Source organism: Pristiophorus japonicus, chromosome 1, assembly GCF_044704955.1.
Source record: "Pristiophorus japonicus isolate sPriJap1 chromosome 1, sPriJap1.hap1, whole genome shotgun sequence".
Classification (NCBI taxonomy): Eukaryota; Metazoa; Chordata; class Chondrichthyes; family Pristiophoridae; genus Pristiophorus; species Pristiophorus japonicus.
Window position 1 is genome coordinate 470,868,807 of NC_091977.1, and position 16,804 is coordinate 470,885,610.

Sequence of the window (16,804 nt, forward strand, 5' to 3'; positions counted from 1 at the left end):
TCTCAACCTGACCTCTGTCACATGCCCTCTTTTTCTGCTTACTCTATCTCTTTTGTCATCCAGGGAGCTCTGACTTTGGTTGCCCTACTTAGCATATAAAGTTTTTCCATTGTGTACTTTTGGATACTGGCTGTGGTGTAAACCTTGGGTGAACAGAGGTTGCCAACAGGGAATTCAATAGGTTAATAGCTGCTGGTTATAAATCTTGTCAGGAGCAGAAACTGTAAACATTAGCTTCCACGTACTGGCCTCCATTTCCATATACGTTTAAAGGAGAAATCATGTAATTGTTCACTAACTACCTTGAATATTTGACAGAGCCCAAAAAATTAAGTAAATGCTACTTTTTAAAGTCTCCAATGAGATCTGATGACGAGAATAAAAGAACATATCAGATATTGTTGTGAATTACTACACTGCATGTAATTCAGATCTGTCTGAAGTTTGAGTTGTTATACTCTCACTCGTTGCTCAGCATAAACCTAACAGAACTTTTTCAGACATAAGTAATTGTACCTAATTTCTTTGGATTAGCCAATTCCTAGAACATCAGAAAAGTGAGAAGGAATGTAAGTTTCACTAGACATATAGGGACACTCGTTCCAAATTCAAACTACAGCAGCTAGAGCTATACGTCACGTTGCTACTTGCTAGTAATGGCTCTTTCAAAGAGCCGGCACTGACATTGTGGGGCGAATTGCCTCCGGTGCCATATTCTATCTGACCACTGTTGGAAAGTGCGCAAGTCGATGTCACCCCAGGTCAATAACCTACTGCTACCTATCAGAAGAGGCGAGGGCCCAGGGGCAGCATGGGCTAGTTCACACTGTGATGTCTGTGTGTACTAGGTTCATGCAGCAGAGCTGGTCTCCAGTCGTCTTGGTTAATGCCTGCAACTGGACCAAGACCAAGCTCTGTCAAGCCCATGTGGTGGTTGGTATGCAACGGCCACCACACGTTAAAAAAATCCACGCACAGGCATCTTCCACCCTTCAACATGTAGTTCGGGACCTGGACAATTAGGTCCTTCATTGAAACACCTGTGAACTCATCCCTTTTTGGCGTGGAAGCAAGTCATCCTCGATTCGAGGGACTGCCTATGATGATGACTTGCTAGTGAGAGTGTGGTATTAATTTCCTACTTCAGTTCCTCGTGCTTTATTTTTTAGGCTCTTTTATCTTCCATGTCTTGTAGGTATTACCACTGTCTCCTTTACTGCTCCAACTGGCATTAGTTTGTACAGATCCATATCTGCTTTCTTCCACCAATGTTTTTTTGTGCCGTGTGGCAGGAACTGTGCTTCTCCTTACTGACCAGTGGGTGAGTTTGGGAATGTTGCCACCAGACAATGGACTGCGATATTCAGAATTTTCCCAAAGCAGCATACGCACAAATAATGAATGGGGCAGGGATAGCATTTGGAAGAACGACAGGCCGGCTTACTGGGGGAAGCAATGATGGCCAGCTCATGAAATACAAGGGCTAATGTCTCTTCAAAATCAGAAGGAATGCATGTGTGAATGCAATTAGGATATTAATTGGAAAAGTGACAACAATAGTGGAAGTCATGACAGGTGGTGAGTCATGAAGGGTGGCGAGTGTAGTGGTAGGAGCCGAATACTTCAAACATTAAAAAAACAATAAATCTTTTAAAGCCTGCTGGGATGAAACACAATATTTCATCAAGAACATTTAAACGTTTCAAGCAAACTTGTTTGTGGGGAGTAATCACTTTGTGAAGACTCAATATGGTGTCCAAGATGAGAGAAGCAGTTCACACATTTGGCTCATAGCTATCCATTGGATAAATTGTGTCATTGCAGCATGACAAATTAAAGGTGGACATAGTTGACACAGTGTGACAAAAACATGACCGCAAGACGCAAAGCCATAATATATTTAATTTGTTAAATAGGTTGTTTACTTCATCAAATTCCTTAAGATTTCAGCCTGTGCAAAATGTAATAGATTTGGCAAATTCAGCATTAGTGTGTATGTTGCTTTGGAAAAATTGTTAAATCTTGTGCTTTCATCTACATTACAGTAAAGCATTTTAGAATAGGAAAATCTAAATGAGCAAACAATGGTGTCTTTTTTTTAGCTCTGATATTCTATTCTTTAATAGGCAGTAAGAAAATACAAGCTGACCAAGCGATGGTTTCTGAGAATTATTGATGAACGGGTAAGTATACTTTATTAATTAATTTGAAGCCAAGTTAGCCTAGTATTCTGACGTTACTAGATCATTACAGATCATTAATTGGCCCGGTGCCCCTCACTCTATATTTGATTGTCATCTGTTCTGCTATGCCACTAAATGGAGTACTCTTTCCTCACCGATAATCTCAGCTAATGAGAAAGAGAGGCAATGAGATGTGCATTTCCTGTTGGCTATTTTAGTCAGTCATGGAGATATCAAGGTGTCCACAGTGTTAATTGTGCACCCAGGCTGAAGGACGATGGCTACAGTTGAGCTGTATTTGGAAATGGAGAAGAAAATGTTTGTCTCGTGCCTTTTCTTCCCCAGTAAAATAGAAACTTGATTGCCAAAAAAGCATCTTATTTTTACAGTTAGCTTTTTTGGAGCATTTTGGCAATTGAATTGAGAGGAAATTTTTTGTTGCATTACATTAATAGACAGAAATAATTCTTCAGCTACTGGCAAAATATAGATTTTCTTTTTCTACTGTGAAGGCAGCTAGAGCATCTGCTTGGCACCAGAGTCCATGAGTTCCACTTCCCTATTCTATCATCTTTTATTGCTGAGATTTTCATTTTTTAATTAAAAGTTATTGTGGGGAATACTGGAATTCAAGAATAAAATCAAATGTAGTTACTTGAAGAATAATGTGATCATTTAGTCTGCAGTTATTTAGCTATGTTTATACACCTTAATTATTTTGCAATGGGAATGATTCCATTAAAGCTTTTGTGTCATGAGGTCTCTAATTGCATTTATGTTTTAATAGTCTTTTGAACTTTGGCATTTATTTGATCAGCGTACGATGAGATGGAGAGAGTGATCTTTATCCCTGGGACCTGTGTTTAAATCCAGTCCAGACTTGGTGGTGGTGGGGGGGATAAACATCTCCATTCTTATAACCATGAGGGTCTTGCAGCAAACAAGTTGGGACAGTTCTTGGTGGATATGAAGCTGCAGTACAAAACTGCTCATAATTCAGTGTAAATTGTTGTTCTTGCTCTGAGATATAACTGATTTGATGGCGACATTCAAAAATTCACATCAGTGCAATAAGGGATATTCTTCTGAAATTGTATTTTGTTGGTGCACAGTGAGCAAGCTTTACTTTTCATCTAGAGAATTGAGCAGGTGGTCAAAGAATGAGACGTGTTCCATTCCCTAGTACGAACATGCCTCACTCTGATGTGCACGAAGATTCAGCAAAAACAAATATAACATCATAATTAATGAAGCAGCTTCCTTGTCACTGCAAATGGCTGATGCTCTAAACACAGGAAACTTAAATTGTAGAAATATATTGCATCAGTCAGTGGTTTGTAAATTGTGCCATGGAATAATATAATTGATATTTAATCTTTAATATTTTGTAACAGTATACTTTTTAAAAAAAAAGAAAAGGCCAATTCTGATGTGATAAATTTCAGGAAAAGAATTTGAATGAGAAAGCGTATAGAAATATCCAGGAGCTAGAATCTTATGCGGAGAATGCTCAGTCATCATTCATCTACCTCATGTTGGAAATATTGGGTAAGAATTCTTTTTATAAACCATTTTTGTTTTAAATGGAGTGTTGATTCTTAAACTGAGCCAGTCAGAAGTCCATATTTAGGAGGTTGATCTTTCAAATGTTTTTGCAAGAGTCCTCTGTAGCCTGATGGTGCCTGGATGGCTAAACTTCTCTATCTATATAAAACCTAAGTAAGACCATGTTGGAGTACTATGTACAGTTGGGCTCCACATGACAAGCATTTGAGGCAATAGAGAGGGTTCAGCACATAGCCATAAAAATGCTGTCTGGTTTGAGGAAATACAAGTAAAAACTTTAAAAAGTGGGGCTGTGTTTTTATTGAGATTATGGGGTATTTCATTAGAGACATTTAAAATTAGGTAAATATGAAGCGGTATTCAGAAATGGAATCTTTCCACTGGTTGAAAACGCAAGAAATAGGAGCAGGAGTAGGCCATTTGACCCCTCAAGCCTGCTCCACCATTTAATCATCATCATCATAGGCAGTCCCTCGGAATCGGGGAAGACTTGCTTCCACTCCTAAAGTGAGCCCTTTGGTGGCTGAACAGTCCAATGCGAGAGCCACAGATCCTGTCACAGGTGGGACAGACATTCGTCTGGGGAAGTGGGGGTGGGACTGATTTGCCGCACGCTCCTTCCGCTGCCTGCGCCTGACTTCTTCATGCTCGCGGCGTTGAGATTTGAAGAACTCAACGCCTTCTCGGATGCATTTTCTCCACCTAGGGCGGTCTTCGGCCAGGGACTCCCAGGTGTCAGTGGTGATGTCGCACTTTATCAGGGAGGCTTTGAGGATGTCCTTGTAACGTTTCCGCTGCCCACCTTTGGCTCATTTGCTGTGAAGGAGCTCCGCATAGAGCAACTGCTTAGGGAGTCTCGTGTCTGGCATGTGAACTATGTGGCCTGCCCAGCGAAGCTGATCGAGTGTGGTCAGTGCTTCAACGCTGGGGATGTTAGCCTGGGCGAGGACACTGATGTTGGTGCACCTGTCCTCCCAGGGGATTTGTAGGATCTTGCGGAGACATCGGTGATATATCTCCAGCGACTTGAGGTGTCTTCTGTACATCGTCCATGCCTCTAATCCATACAGGAGGGCGGGTATTATTACAGCCCTGTAGACCATGAGCTTGGTGGTATATTTGAGGGCCTGGTCTTCGAACACCCTTCCTCAGGCGGCCAAAGGCTGCACTGGCGCACTTGAGGCGATGTTGAATCTCCGCATCAATGTCTGCCTTTGTTGATAAAAGACTCCCGAGGTATGGGAAGTGGTCCACGTTGTCGAGGGCCACGCCGTGAATCTTGATGACTGGGGGGCAGTGCTGTGCGGCGAGGACAGGCTGGTGGAGGACCTTTGTATTATGGATGTTAAGCATAAGGTCCATGCTTTCATATGCCTCGGTGAATACATCGATTTATATCCTGGAGTTTAGCCTCAGAATGTGCGCAGATGCAGGCGCCGTCTGCGTACTGCAGCTCAACGACAGAGGTTGGGGTGATCTTGGACCTGGCCTGGAGGCTGCGTATGTTAAACAGCTACCCACTGGCTCTGTAGTTTAGTTCCACTCCAGCGGGGAGCTTGTTGACTGTGAGGTGGAGCATGGCAGCGAGAGAAGATTGAGAAAAGGGTTGGAGCGATGACTCAGCCATGTTGACCCCAGTCTGGATGTGGATTGGATCTGTAATGGAATCACTGGTAAGGATCATGGCCCGCATGTCGTCGTGGAGCAGGCGAAGGATGTTGACAAACTTTTGGGGGCATCCAAAATGGAGGAGGATGCCCCATCAGCCCTCACGGTTGACAGTGTCAAAGGCCTTTGTATGATCGAAAGAGGCCATGTATAAGGGCTGGCACTGCTCCCTGCATTTTTCCTGCAGCTGTTGCGCTGCAAGGATCAAGTCCGTTGTGCTCCATAAGGGACGAAATCCGCACGGTGATTCCGGGAGGGGCTCCTCGGCCACAGGGAGAAGACGGTTGAGCAGAACTCTAGCGATAACCTTCCCAGTGGCCGATAGCAGGGAGATTCCCCTGTAGTTGCCGCAGTCGGACTTGTCCCCCTTTTTAAAGATGGTCACGATCACTGCATCTCTGAGATCTCATGGCATGCTCTCCTCCCTCCAAATGAGAGGGATGAAGTCATGTATCCACGCCAACAGCGCCTCTCCGCCATACTTTAGCGCCTCAACAGGAATTCTATCCGCACCCGTAGCCTTGTTACTCTTGAGCTGTTTTATGGCTTTGCCTACCTCGTGCAACTGAGGTGGTGACAGGTCGCATGCTGCGGGATGGAGTTGAGTGCACTCGAGTCAAAGGCAGAGTCTCGATTGAGGAGATCTTCAAAGTGCTCCTTCCAGCGGGCCCTGACAGCCAGGAGTGGGGTTGGGCTTTGGGAGTTGGGACCGTAGGTGGTCTTGACTGCAATGAAGAATCCTTGCATATCGTGGCTGTCGGCCAGTTGTTGTATCTCCTGTGCTTTCTCCATCCACCACCTGTTCTTTAGGTCCCGGGTTTTTTGTTGGACCTCAGCCTTGAGCTGTCTGTAACATTGCTTTGCAGCTCCCGATTGGGTTGTTGCTTGAGGCTCAGAAATGCTCTGTGCTTACGATCTATTAGTTCTTGGATCCCCTGATCATTTTCATCAAACCAGTTATGGTGTTTTCTGGCTGAGTAACCAAGTGTCTCTTCACAGGCACTGGTTATGGAGACCTGGAAGGCAGACCAAGCGCTGTGGGCATTCAGCATCTCAGCGTCATCAAGGCATGCCAGATTAGCTGTGAGACGCTGGCTGCAGAGGGCTCTCTTAGCTGGGTCTTTAAGTGCCCCGGCAGTAATCTTTTTGCGGCACTGCTTCTGCTGTCCCCTCTGCTTTGGGGCTATGTTTATATTGATGATGGATTGGATTAGGGGATGGTCTGTCCAGCAGTCGTCAGCTCCTGTCATGGCACGGGTGATGTGCATATCCTTGCGATCCCTGGATCGGACGATGATGTAGTCGAGCAGGTTGGAGCGAGGGTGTTGCCACGATGCCTTGTATTTGTCCCTCTGGCGGAACAAGGTGTTGGTGATGAGTTTGTGTTCTAGACATTTTGTCAGGAGTAGGGTACCACTGGAGTTGGCTTTCCCTACCACCTTTCTGTCAATCACGCCTCCCCAGAGGACTGTGTCTTTGCCGACCCTGGCATTAAAGTCATCTAGGAGGATCAATTTATCGCCCGCGGGGACATGGGACAGGGATGTCTCGAGGTTGGAATAAAAACCCTCTTTCACCTCATCTGCTGCATTGAGTGTTGGGGCATACGCGTTGTGACTGTGGTACATTGGTTCCGGGATAGGGTAAGGCGAAGAGTCATGAGGCGTTCGTTAGCCGCATAGGGGGGTCTTTGAGGCGGATAACCTGTTCATTTTTGACGACGAAGCTGACTCGATGAAGGCGGCATTCTTCCTCTGGTTTTCCTTTCCAGAAGAAGGTGTAACCTCCACCATGTTCCTTGAGCTGGCCTTCCCCTGCCTGCCGGGTCTCGCTTAGGGCGGCGATATCAATGTCAAAATGTCTGAGTTCCCGGGCAACTATGGCGGTGCGGCGTTCTGGCCTGTTGCTGTTGGAATCGTCCACGAGGGTCCAGACGTTCCAGGTCCCGAATTTCATATTGGCGAAGTGGAAGATGCCTGTGTGTGAGTTCTTTTAACATGGGGTGGCCGCTGCACACCGGCAACCACACCGGCTTAGCTGAGCAAGGTCTTGGTCCAGTGTCAAGGGGGTCCATGACGACTGGAGACTAGGCACTGCTGTATAAGCTTAATTGCTTACGGCGAGATGTTGATCGCAAGCTCAGCGCCAAGTAGCGCCATTGATGGTAGATGGCCCAAAGCTTGGTTCGGGGGCAGGCATTGGGAAAGGTCAGCTGCCCGCTGGGGTTCTGAGGGATGTTTGGAAAATTTCTTCCAAGGTTAAAAATTTCACCAGAGGTTTCCAAGTTGTTTTAAAAGTTTAAGAAGTTAAAAGTATTTCCAAATTATTTTCTTTTAAAGTTACACAGGTTGATTGAAGGTTTAATAAATAGATTAAGAGTTGATTAAAAGTTGTAGAAAAAAAAGTTCTCCAAGTCGATTAAAAAATGTAAAAGTTTTCCCGAATTATTTAAGAAGTTTAAAAGTTTAAAAATTGAGTCCCTTCGGCCGGTTTGGTGCCGGCCCCGGTGTCCTTTGGCTGGTTCGGTGCCGGCCCCGGGCAGAATGTCTCGCAGTACTGCTGGAACACTCCACCCCAGCGTCCTCATTGTCGTTGGCGGGCCCCGGAAGAGCCGGCGGGCTCCGGAAGAGCCGGTGGGCCCCAGAAGAGTCGCCGGGTCCCGGCGGGCCCAGAATAGCCAGCGGGCCCTGTGGTCCTTTCAGCCCGGGGTAGAAGCGGGTCGGTGCGGGGTCCCTTTGGCCCGCGATAGAAGCAGGCCGGTGCGTGGTCCTTTCGGCGGGGTCCGAGGAGGTTATCCGCATCCACACACACGTGTAGTTTCCAGGGAGCCCCAGGTGTCCTGAACCTGAATATCTCAGGCCTAGGCCTAATAAGATCATGGCTGATCTGATCGTGGACTCCATTCCATTTCCCTGCCCTCTCACCATAACCTTTTATTCCCTTATCGCTCAAAAATCTGTCTATCTCCGCCTTAATTATATTCAATGACCCAGCCTCCACAGCTCTCTGGAGAATTCCACAGATTTACAACCCTCAGAGAAGTAATTCCTCCTCATCTCAGTTTTAAATGGGTGGCTCCTTATTCTAAGACTTAGGGCCCAACTTTGCCCAACCCCTTTTTTCGGCACACTTACCTTAAGTGCGCTGACATTTCGCGCTAGAAACGGCGACGGAAAAAAGGGGCCCCATTCTGGCCACTCTTCCGAGTCCCTGGAGTCCCGGCGTGGTGTGCATTCTGAAGTGGGGGGCGGAGCAACAGGCCAGCGCCGAAAACAGTGCCAGAACCTGCACGCATGCGCAGTGAAGTTTGCGCTCCTGCCCTCCCTGCGGGCTGTGAGCAGGACCCGATGCTCGCAGCCCCTATCCCTGGCTGAAGGGGTGCTCCGATCTCGCTGCACCCTATCCCTGGCCAAGTGACCTCCCGCATCGACTGGCCAACCAGCAGCTCTCATTTCTCCGGTCACTCTGCATAGCAGCCTCCCCCGGTGTCATCGTGGTAGGATTTACCTCATTTTTATAAGTACTTTAATTGTTTGAGCTTTTCCTTGCAATGTTTGGTGCTTGGTTGTTGAGGTCCTGTCCAGTTCCCTTCCCTCCCCTATTCCTGCCCTAATGTCTGCCAAATGTGCGCTGCTTTTTCTTCACTGCTCGCAAGGTTTTTCAGAGCTGGCCACATACGCTGACCTAAGTTGATTTGGAGTAAGTTTTTGCTGGCCAAAGTGGCATAAATGGCCAAAACCGATGTAAGTGTCTGGGAACGCCCCCTTTTGGGGAAAAAAAAAACTGACCTAAAAAAAATCGTATCTAACTGATTTAATCTGAAGCAAATTTTTTGGGGAAAATGGCATTTTTTTTACTTACGCCAGAAAAACAACTGACTCCAAAAAAAATTGATGCAAGTCATGGCCAAAGTTGGGCCCTATGTCCCCTAGTTTTATTTTCCCCTATGATTGGAAATATCCTCTCTACATCCAACTTGTCGAGCCCTCTCATTATCTTATATGTTTTGATAAGATCACCTCTCATTTTTCTGAACTCCAATGAGTATAGTCCCAACCTACTGAACCTATCTTCATGTCAACCCCTCATCTCCAGAATCAACCTAATGAACCTTCTCTGAACAGCCTCTAATGCAAGTATATCCTTCCTTAAATACGGAGACCAAAACTGTACGCAGTACTCCAGGTTTGGCCTCACCAATACTCTGTACAGCTGTAGCAGGATTTCTCTGCTTTTATACTCTATCCCCCTTGCAATAAAGGCCAACATTCCATTTGCCTTCCTGATTACTTGCTGTACCTGCATACTAACTTTTTGTGTTTCATGCACAAGGACCCCCAGGTCCCTCTCTACTGAAGCACTTGGCAATTTTTCTCCATTTAAATTATAATTTGCTTTTCTATTTTTTCTGCAAAGGTGGATAACCTCACATTTTCCTCCATTATACTCCATCTGCCAAATGTTTGCCCACTCACTTAGCCTGTCTATATCCCTCTGCATATTCTGTGTGTCCTCCTCACAATTTGCATTCCCACCCATCTTTGTATCATCAGTAAACTTGGCTACATTACACTCGGTCCCTTCATCCAAATCAGTAATATAGATTGTAAATAGTTGAGGCCCCAGCACCAATCCCTGTGGCACCCCACTAGTTACTGTTTGCCAACCAGAAAATGACCCATTTATCCCGACTCTCTGTTTCCTGTTAGTTAGCCAATCCTCAATCCATGCTAATATATTACCCCCAACCCCATGAACTTTTATCTTGTGCAGTAACCTTATATGTGGCACCTTATCGAATGCCTTCTGGAAATCTAAATACACCACATCCACTGGTTCCCCCTTATCCACCCTGCTTGTTACATCCTCGAAGAACTCCAGTAAATTTGTCAAACATGACTTCCCTTTCATGCTGACTCTGTTTGATTGAATTATGCTTTTCTAAATGTCCTCCTGCTGCTTCCTTAATAATGGACTCCAGCATTTTCCCAATGACATATGTTAGGCTATAGTTTCCTGCTTTCTGTCTGCCTCCTTTTTTAAATAGGGGCATTACATTTGCGGTTTTCCAATTCACTGGGACCTCCCCAGAATCCAGGAAATTTTGGTAGATTACAACCAGTGCAGCCATTATCTTTGCAGCCACTTCTTTTAGGACCCTCGGATGCAAGCCATCAGGTCCAAGGGTCTGGAACACAGGGACATAGGACAGAGTAGGTAAAACATCTTTGCAGAAAGGGTTGTGAGGCTGTGGATTGCACTGCCAGAGTTAGTGATTAAAGCAGAGACAATGCCAATATTTTAAGATTAGGTAAGATAGTTGAAGGCAAAAGGACTAGTTTGGCCGAGCAGCCCGAATTGCAATTTCTATGTAATTCTTGCCACTGACTCCATCACCTTCCCATCTACACTCAGGCTGAAATGTAGTCTATTTGTTCAAAACTGAACTGAGCTTTAAATCCCACATTCTATTATCACCAAGACCATTTACTTCCACCTCCACAAAAATGTCTGCCTTGAGTCACTACTTCAGCTCCTAGTGCAGTATGACTTTGTCACTCCAGACTTGAATACTCTAACTTTGCTTGCCAGTCTTCCATCCTCTATCCTCCACAAACTCCAACTTATCTAAAACTCTGTCACATGTATCCTATTCTGCACTAAGTTCCTCTTGCCCATCACTACAAATGATTCCCTGAGTGCGGCAGAAATATTAAATCAATACTTTGCATCAGTATTCATCCTTGAAGATGATGCTCGAATATTAGAATTTAATAATAGTTTTATCAGTAACATGAACATAGATAAGCATATTGTTTTAGAAAGAATTAAGAACTTAAAAATAGATAGAGCAGCAGGGCCGGATGATATCCACCCAAGGGTCCTCCGGGAGATAAGGCATGTGCTGTGCGAGCCCCTGGCCTGTATTTTTAATAGCTTACTGCACTTTGAAATGGTTCCTACCGATTGTAAGGAGACTAATGTAGTCCCCATGTTTAAAAGTGACAAGGCAGACCCGGGTAACTATATGCCTATCAGTTTAACATCAGTAATAAGTAAGATGCTTCAAAGAATCATAAGGGATGCAATATATGAATACTTGGATAGGGAGGGACATATTCGGGACACCCAACATGGCTTCATAAAAAAGAGGTCATGTCTCACAAATCTAATTGTATTTTTTGAAAAAGTTACAAAGTTGGTAGATGAGTGAAGACCAGTTAGACTTTGTCTACTTCAATTTCCAAAAAGTTTTTGACAAGGTACCGCATAAGAGGCTTCTCTAAGATCGGAGCCTCTTGTATTAGTGGAAATATATTGAGCTGGATTCAGAACTGGCTGGCAGGATGCAAGCAAAGAGTAGCTATAGATGGATTAGGATCCATTTGGAGACTGGTCACAAGTGGTGTCTCGCTGAGATCAGTGTTGGGACTGTTGCTTCTTACTGTTTTTATTAATGATCTGGATTCAGGGATTGGCGGCACAATTCGCAGATGATACCAAGATCTGTACGAATACTAGAACTGCACAAGAGGCTCGTCTGATTCAGGCAGATCTTAAGATGTTGGGAGACTGGGCTCATGATTGGAAAATGATGTATAGAAACATAGAAAATAGGTGCAGGAGGAGGCTCTTCGAGCCTGCACCGCCATTCAATGAGTTCATGGCTGAACATGCAACTTCAGTACCCCATTCCTGCTTTCTCGCCATACCTCTTGATCCCCCTAGTAGTAAGGACTACAGCTAACTCCTTTTTGAATATATTCAGTGAATTGGCCTCAACAACTTTCTGTGGTAGAGAATTCCACAGGTTCACCACTCTCTGGGTGAAGGAAGTTTCTCCTCATCTCGGTCCTAAATGGCTTACCCCTTATCCTTAGACTCTAACCCCTGGTTCTGGACTTCCCCAACATTGGGAACATTCTTCCTGCATCTAACCTGTCTAAACCCATCAGAATTTTAAATGTTTCTGAGATCCCCTCTCATTCATCTGAACTCCAGTGAATACAAGCCCAGTTAATCCAGTCTTTCTTAATATGTCAGTCCCGAGAATTAGTCTGGTGAACCTTTGCTGCACTCCCTCAATAGCAAAAATGTCCTTCCTCAAGTAAGGAGACCAAAACTGTACACAATACTCCAGGTGTGGCCTCACCAAGGCTATGTACAACTGTAGTAACACCTCCCTGCCCCTGTACTCAAATCCCCTCGCTATAAAGGCCAACATGCCATTTGCTTTCTTAACCGCCTGCTGTACCTGCATGCCACCCTTCAATGACTGATGTACCATGACACCCAGGTCTCGTTGCACCTCCCCTTTTCCTAATCTGTCACCATTCAGATAATAGTCTGTCTCTCTGTTTTTACCACCAAAGTGGATAACCTCACATTTATCCACATTATACTTCATCTGCCATGCATTTGCCCACTCACCTAACCTATCCAAGTCACTCTGCAGCCTCATAGCATCCTCCTCGCAGCTCACACTGCCACCCAACTTAGTGTCATCTGCAAATTTGGAGATACTATGTTTAATCCTCTCGTCTAAATCATTAATGTACAATGTAAACAACTGTGGCCCCAGCACAGAACCTTGCTGTATCCCACTAGTCACTGCCTGCCATTCTGAAAAGTACCCTTTTACTCCTACTCTTTGCTTCCTGTCTGCCGACCAGTTCTCAATCCACGTCATCATACTACCCCCAATCCCATGTGGTTTAACTTTGCACATTAATCTCTTGTGTGGGACCTTGTCGAAAGCCTTCTGAAAGTCCAAATACACCACTGGTTCTCCCTTGTCCACTCTACTGGAAACATCCTCAAAAACTTACATTAGATTTGTCAAGCATGATTTCCCTTTCACAAATCCATGCTGACTTGGACCCATTATGTCACCTCTTTCCAAATGCGCTGCTATGACATCCTTAATAATTGATTCCATCATTTTACCCACTACCGATGTCAGGCTGACCGGTCTATAATTCCGTGTTTTCTCTCTCCCTCTTTTTTTAAAAAGTGGGGTTACATTGGCTACCCTCCACTCCATAGAAACTGATCCAGAGTCTATGGAATGTTGGAAAATAACTGTCAATGCATCCGCTATTTCCAAGGCCACCTCCTTTAGTACTTTGGGATGCAGGCCCTGGGGATTTATCGACCTTCAATCCCATCAATTTCCCCAACACAATTTCCTGACTAATAAGGATTTCCCTCAGTTCCTCCTTCTTACTAGACCCTCTGACCCCTTTTATAAGTTGTTTGTGTCCTCCTTATAACTTCGATAAGTGCAGTGTTATGCATGTGGGCAGGGCAAATGCTCAACATTCATACACCCTCCATGGAAAGGTATTAAAGATGGTGGAGATAGAAAGAGATTTGGGCATTCTAGTACATACATCCTTAAAAGTACACGAGCAATGCCGTGCAGTGATAGCTGGAGCAAATAGGGTGTTGGGGTGTATACATAGGACACTTGTGAAAAAAACGAGGCGTACTGTTTTGTCCTTGTACAAGACCTTGGTCCGGCCGCACTTGGAATACTGTGACCAGTTTTAGTCTCCTCACATGGTGGGTGATATTGAGGCTCTGGAAAGGATGCAGAAGAGAGCCACTAGACTAATTCCAAGTCTAAAGCATCTTGGTTATCATGATAGGTTAAAAGAGTTGGGACTCTTTATCTTAGAGCAGTATAGACTTAGTGGGGATCTGATTGAGGTTTATAAGATAATGACAGCTAGTGTTCCAGCTGACAGTTGATTTCAGTTGAACAGGCGAGGCAAGACCAGGGGGCATAAATTTAAGTTGCATAAGGCTAGATCTAGGTTAGATGTCAGGAGATGGTTCTTTTCACAGAATAGTTGACCTCTGGAGCAAGCTACCCTTTCATGTGGTGCAGACTCACTGAATTTCTTCAAGCAAAAGCTGGATTTGTTTCTGGCTGCAGTGGAGATCACCTCTTTCAGAAAGTAGGTATTGCAAGGAATTTAATGGCCAGACTAGTTTCGATCGCCTAGATGGGTCGGTGAGGAATTTCCCAGATTTATTTTCCCCCACATTGGCCTGGGTTTTTAATCTATTTTGCCTCTGTAGGCCAGTGAACGCCGGGTTGATGGCTGAGCGGGCCGTGGTGCAGGATAGGATATGAGGAGCAGAGTTTTGGATGAACTGAAATTTATGGTGAATGGGAAGCCAGCCAGGAGAGCATTGGAATAGCTGAGTTTAGAGGTGACAAAGGCATGAATGACAGTTTCAGCAGCAGATGAACTGAGGCAGTCATGGAGGTATAATTAGCTACATCTTTTATGTCGGAAGGAGCGTGCGGCAAACCAGACTCCCCACCCACCCTTTCCTTCAACAACAGTCTGATCTACCTGTGACAGAAATGATTCCTGTATTGGACTGTACAGTCACCTGAGAACATTTTTAGAATGGAAGCAAGTCTTCCTCGATTTTGAGGAACTGTCGATTATGATAATTTACTTGCATCTTGTTAGATAACTGTCCTTGGGAGTCTTATTAATCTAGGTGTTTATTAATTGGTGTTCCTTCTTACCGGTAATCGGCTGTTTTTGTTTTTTTAACAGGTGTAAAGGATATCCACTCGGATCATGCAGCCAGCCATATCGGGAAAGCTCAGGGAATAGTGACATGTCTACGTGCAACTCCTTATCATAGTGTGCGACGAAAAGTTTACCTTCCACTGGACATTTGTCTGCTGGTAATGTGTTTCACTTTTTGAAAACTATTCATCATCTTTTAAATTCTTTGGTGATTACATCATTGTGTTTATCTAGAGATGGTGCAAATGATTTGTTGCTTTTCCTCAAGTTCATTTTTTTTGTGGAAAAAGTAGAAACTTGCAACGGTTGAGTAAACTGACAGACACGCAAGAACATAAGAATTAGGAGCCAGGAGTAGACCATCCGGCTGCTCGAGTCTGCTCCGCCATTCATTGAGATCATGGCTTATCTTCTACCTTAACTCCACTTTCCTGCACTACCCCCATATTCCTTAATTCCCTTAATACCCAAAAATCTATCTATCTCTGCTTTAATATATTCAAAGATTGAGTCTCAACAGCTCTCTGGGGTAGAGAATTCCAAAGATTCACCACCCTCTGAGTGAAGAAGTTTCTCCTCATCTCAGTCCTAAATGGCTGACCCTTTATTCTGAGACAGTGACCCCCTGGTTCTAGGCTTCCCAGCCAGAGAAAACATCCTCCCTGCATCTACCCTGTCAAGCCCTGCAAGAGTTTTGTATGTTTCAATGAGATTACCTCTCATTCTTCTAAACTCGAGAGAATATAAGCCGAGTCTACTCAATCTCTCCTCATAGGACAATCCCCCCATCCTGGGAATCAATCTAATGAACCTTCGTTGCATTCCTTCAATGACCAGTGTATCCTTCCTTAGGTAAGGAGACTAAAACTGTACACAATACTTGAGGTGCGGTCTCACCAGGGCCTTATATAATTGCAGTAAGACATCTTTACTCTTGTACTCAGACCCTCCTTTATGAAAGGCCAACATTCCATTTGCTTTCTTAATTGCTTTCTGTACATGCATGTTAACTTTGTGATTAGTATACAAGGACACTCAGATCCTTCTGAACACCAACATTTTTTAATCTCACAATTTAAAAAAAAATCCCTGCTTTCTAATTTTCCTACAAAGTGGATAACTTCACAATTCTCCACATATTTTGTTTGCCATGTTCTTGCCCACTCACTTAGCCTGTCTATATCCCCTTGAAGCCTCTATTCATCCTTCTCACAATTTATATACCTACCTAGCTTTGTATCATCAGCAAACTTGGATATATTACATTTGGTCCCCTCATCTAAATCATTTTTGGGCTCAATTTTCCCCAATTATCTGCGCTGTTTTATTGGCGTGCAACTTTTTTTTGGGAGTAAATAAAAATCTCCAAGTTTCCCCAAAGTTTCTGTGCCAGCGTATTTCAGTTAGGTACAATTTTTTTAGGTTATGATTTTTTTGCGTCATAGCAGGTGTAACCTGATGTCTGCGCCAGTTTTTCACATTGAAGCAAGTTTGGCCAACTTATATTTTTCCTAGGACAGCGTATGTGACCACTCTCAAAAAAAACTTCTGGGCACTTAAGAAAAATTCTTTAAGTTTTGATTTTTTTCAAAGTATCACCCCACCACCGAAAGGCTCCTCACCGGGCTCAAGGGTCGGAGCGTCGGCCGGCAGAATCATTCCCTCGCTCAGATACGGACTTGGTGCTCGACTTCAAAAGAGGCTTGGGGGGGCGGCGGGGTGGGGGGTTGAAAGCCAAACTGAACTGCCAGCTACTTATATAAACTTGGAGCTCCTTCACGACAAACAAGCTAAAGGTGGGCAGCGGAAACGCTACAAGGACACCCTCAA

The 16,804-nt window shown here is 44.5% G+C and overlaps 1 protein-coding gene across 4 annotated transcripts in view; it reads left to right on the forward strand.

The window, feature by feature from the left end:
- ndufaf6 (NADH:ubiquinone oxidoreductase complex assembly factor 6) overlaps positions 1-16,804 on the forward strand; it is a 66,481-nt gene that overhangs the window by 35,325 nt on the left and 14,352 nt on the right. For all 4 annotated transcript variants that reach the window (XM_070876352.1, XM_070876362.1, XM_070876372.1 and 1 more), the window contains 3 exons: positions 2,127-2,183; positions 3,629-3,731; positions 14,999-15,132. In XM_070876352.1, coding sequence (XP_070732453.1) covers positions 2,127-2,183; positions 3,629-3,731; positions 14,999-15,132 — 294 coding nt within the window. The remainder of the gene's footprint in view (positions 1-2,126; positions 2,184-3,628; positions 3,732-14,998; positions 15,133-16,804) is intronic.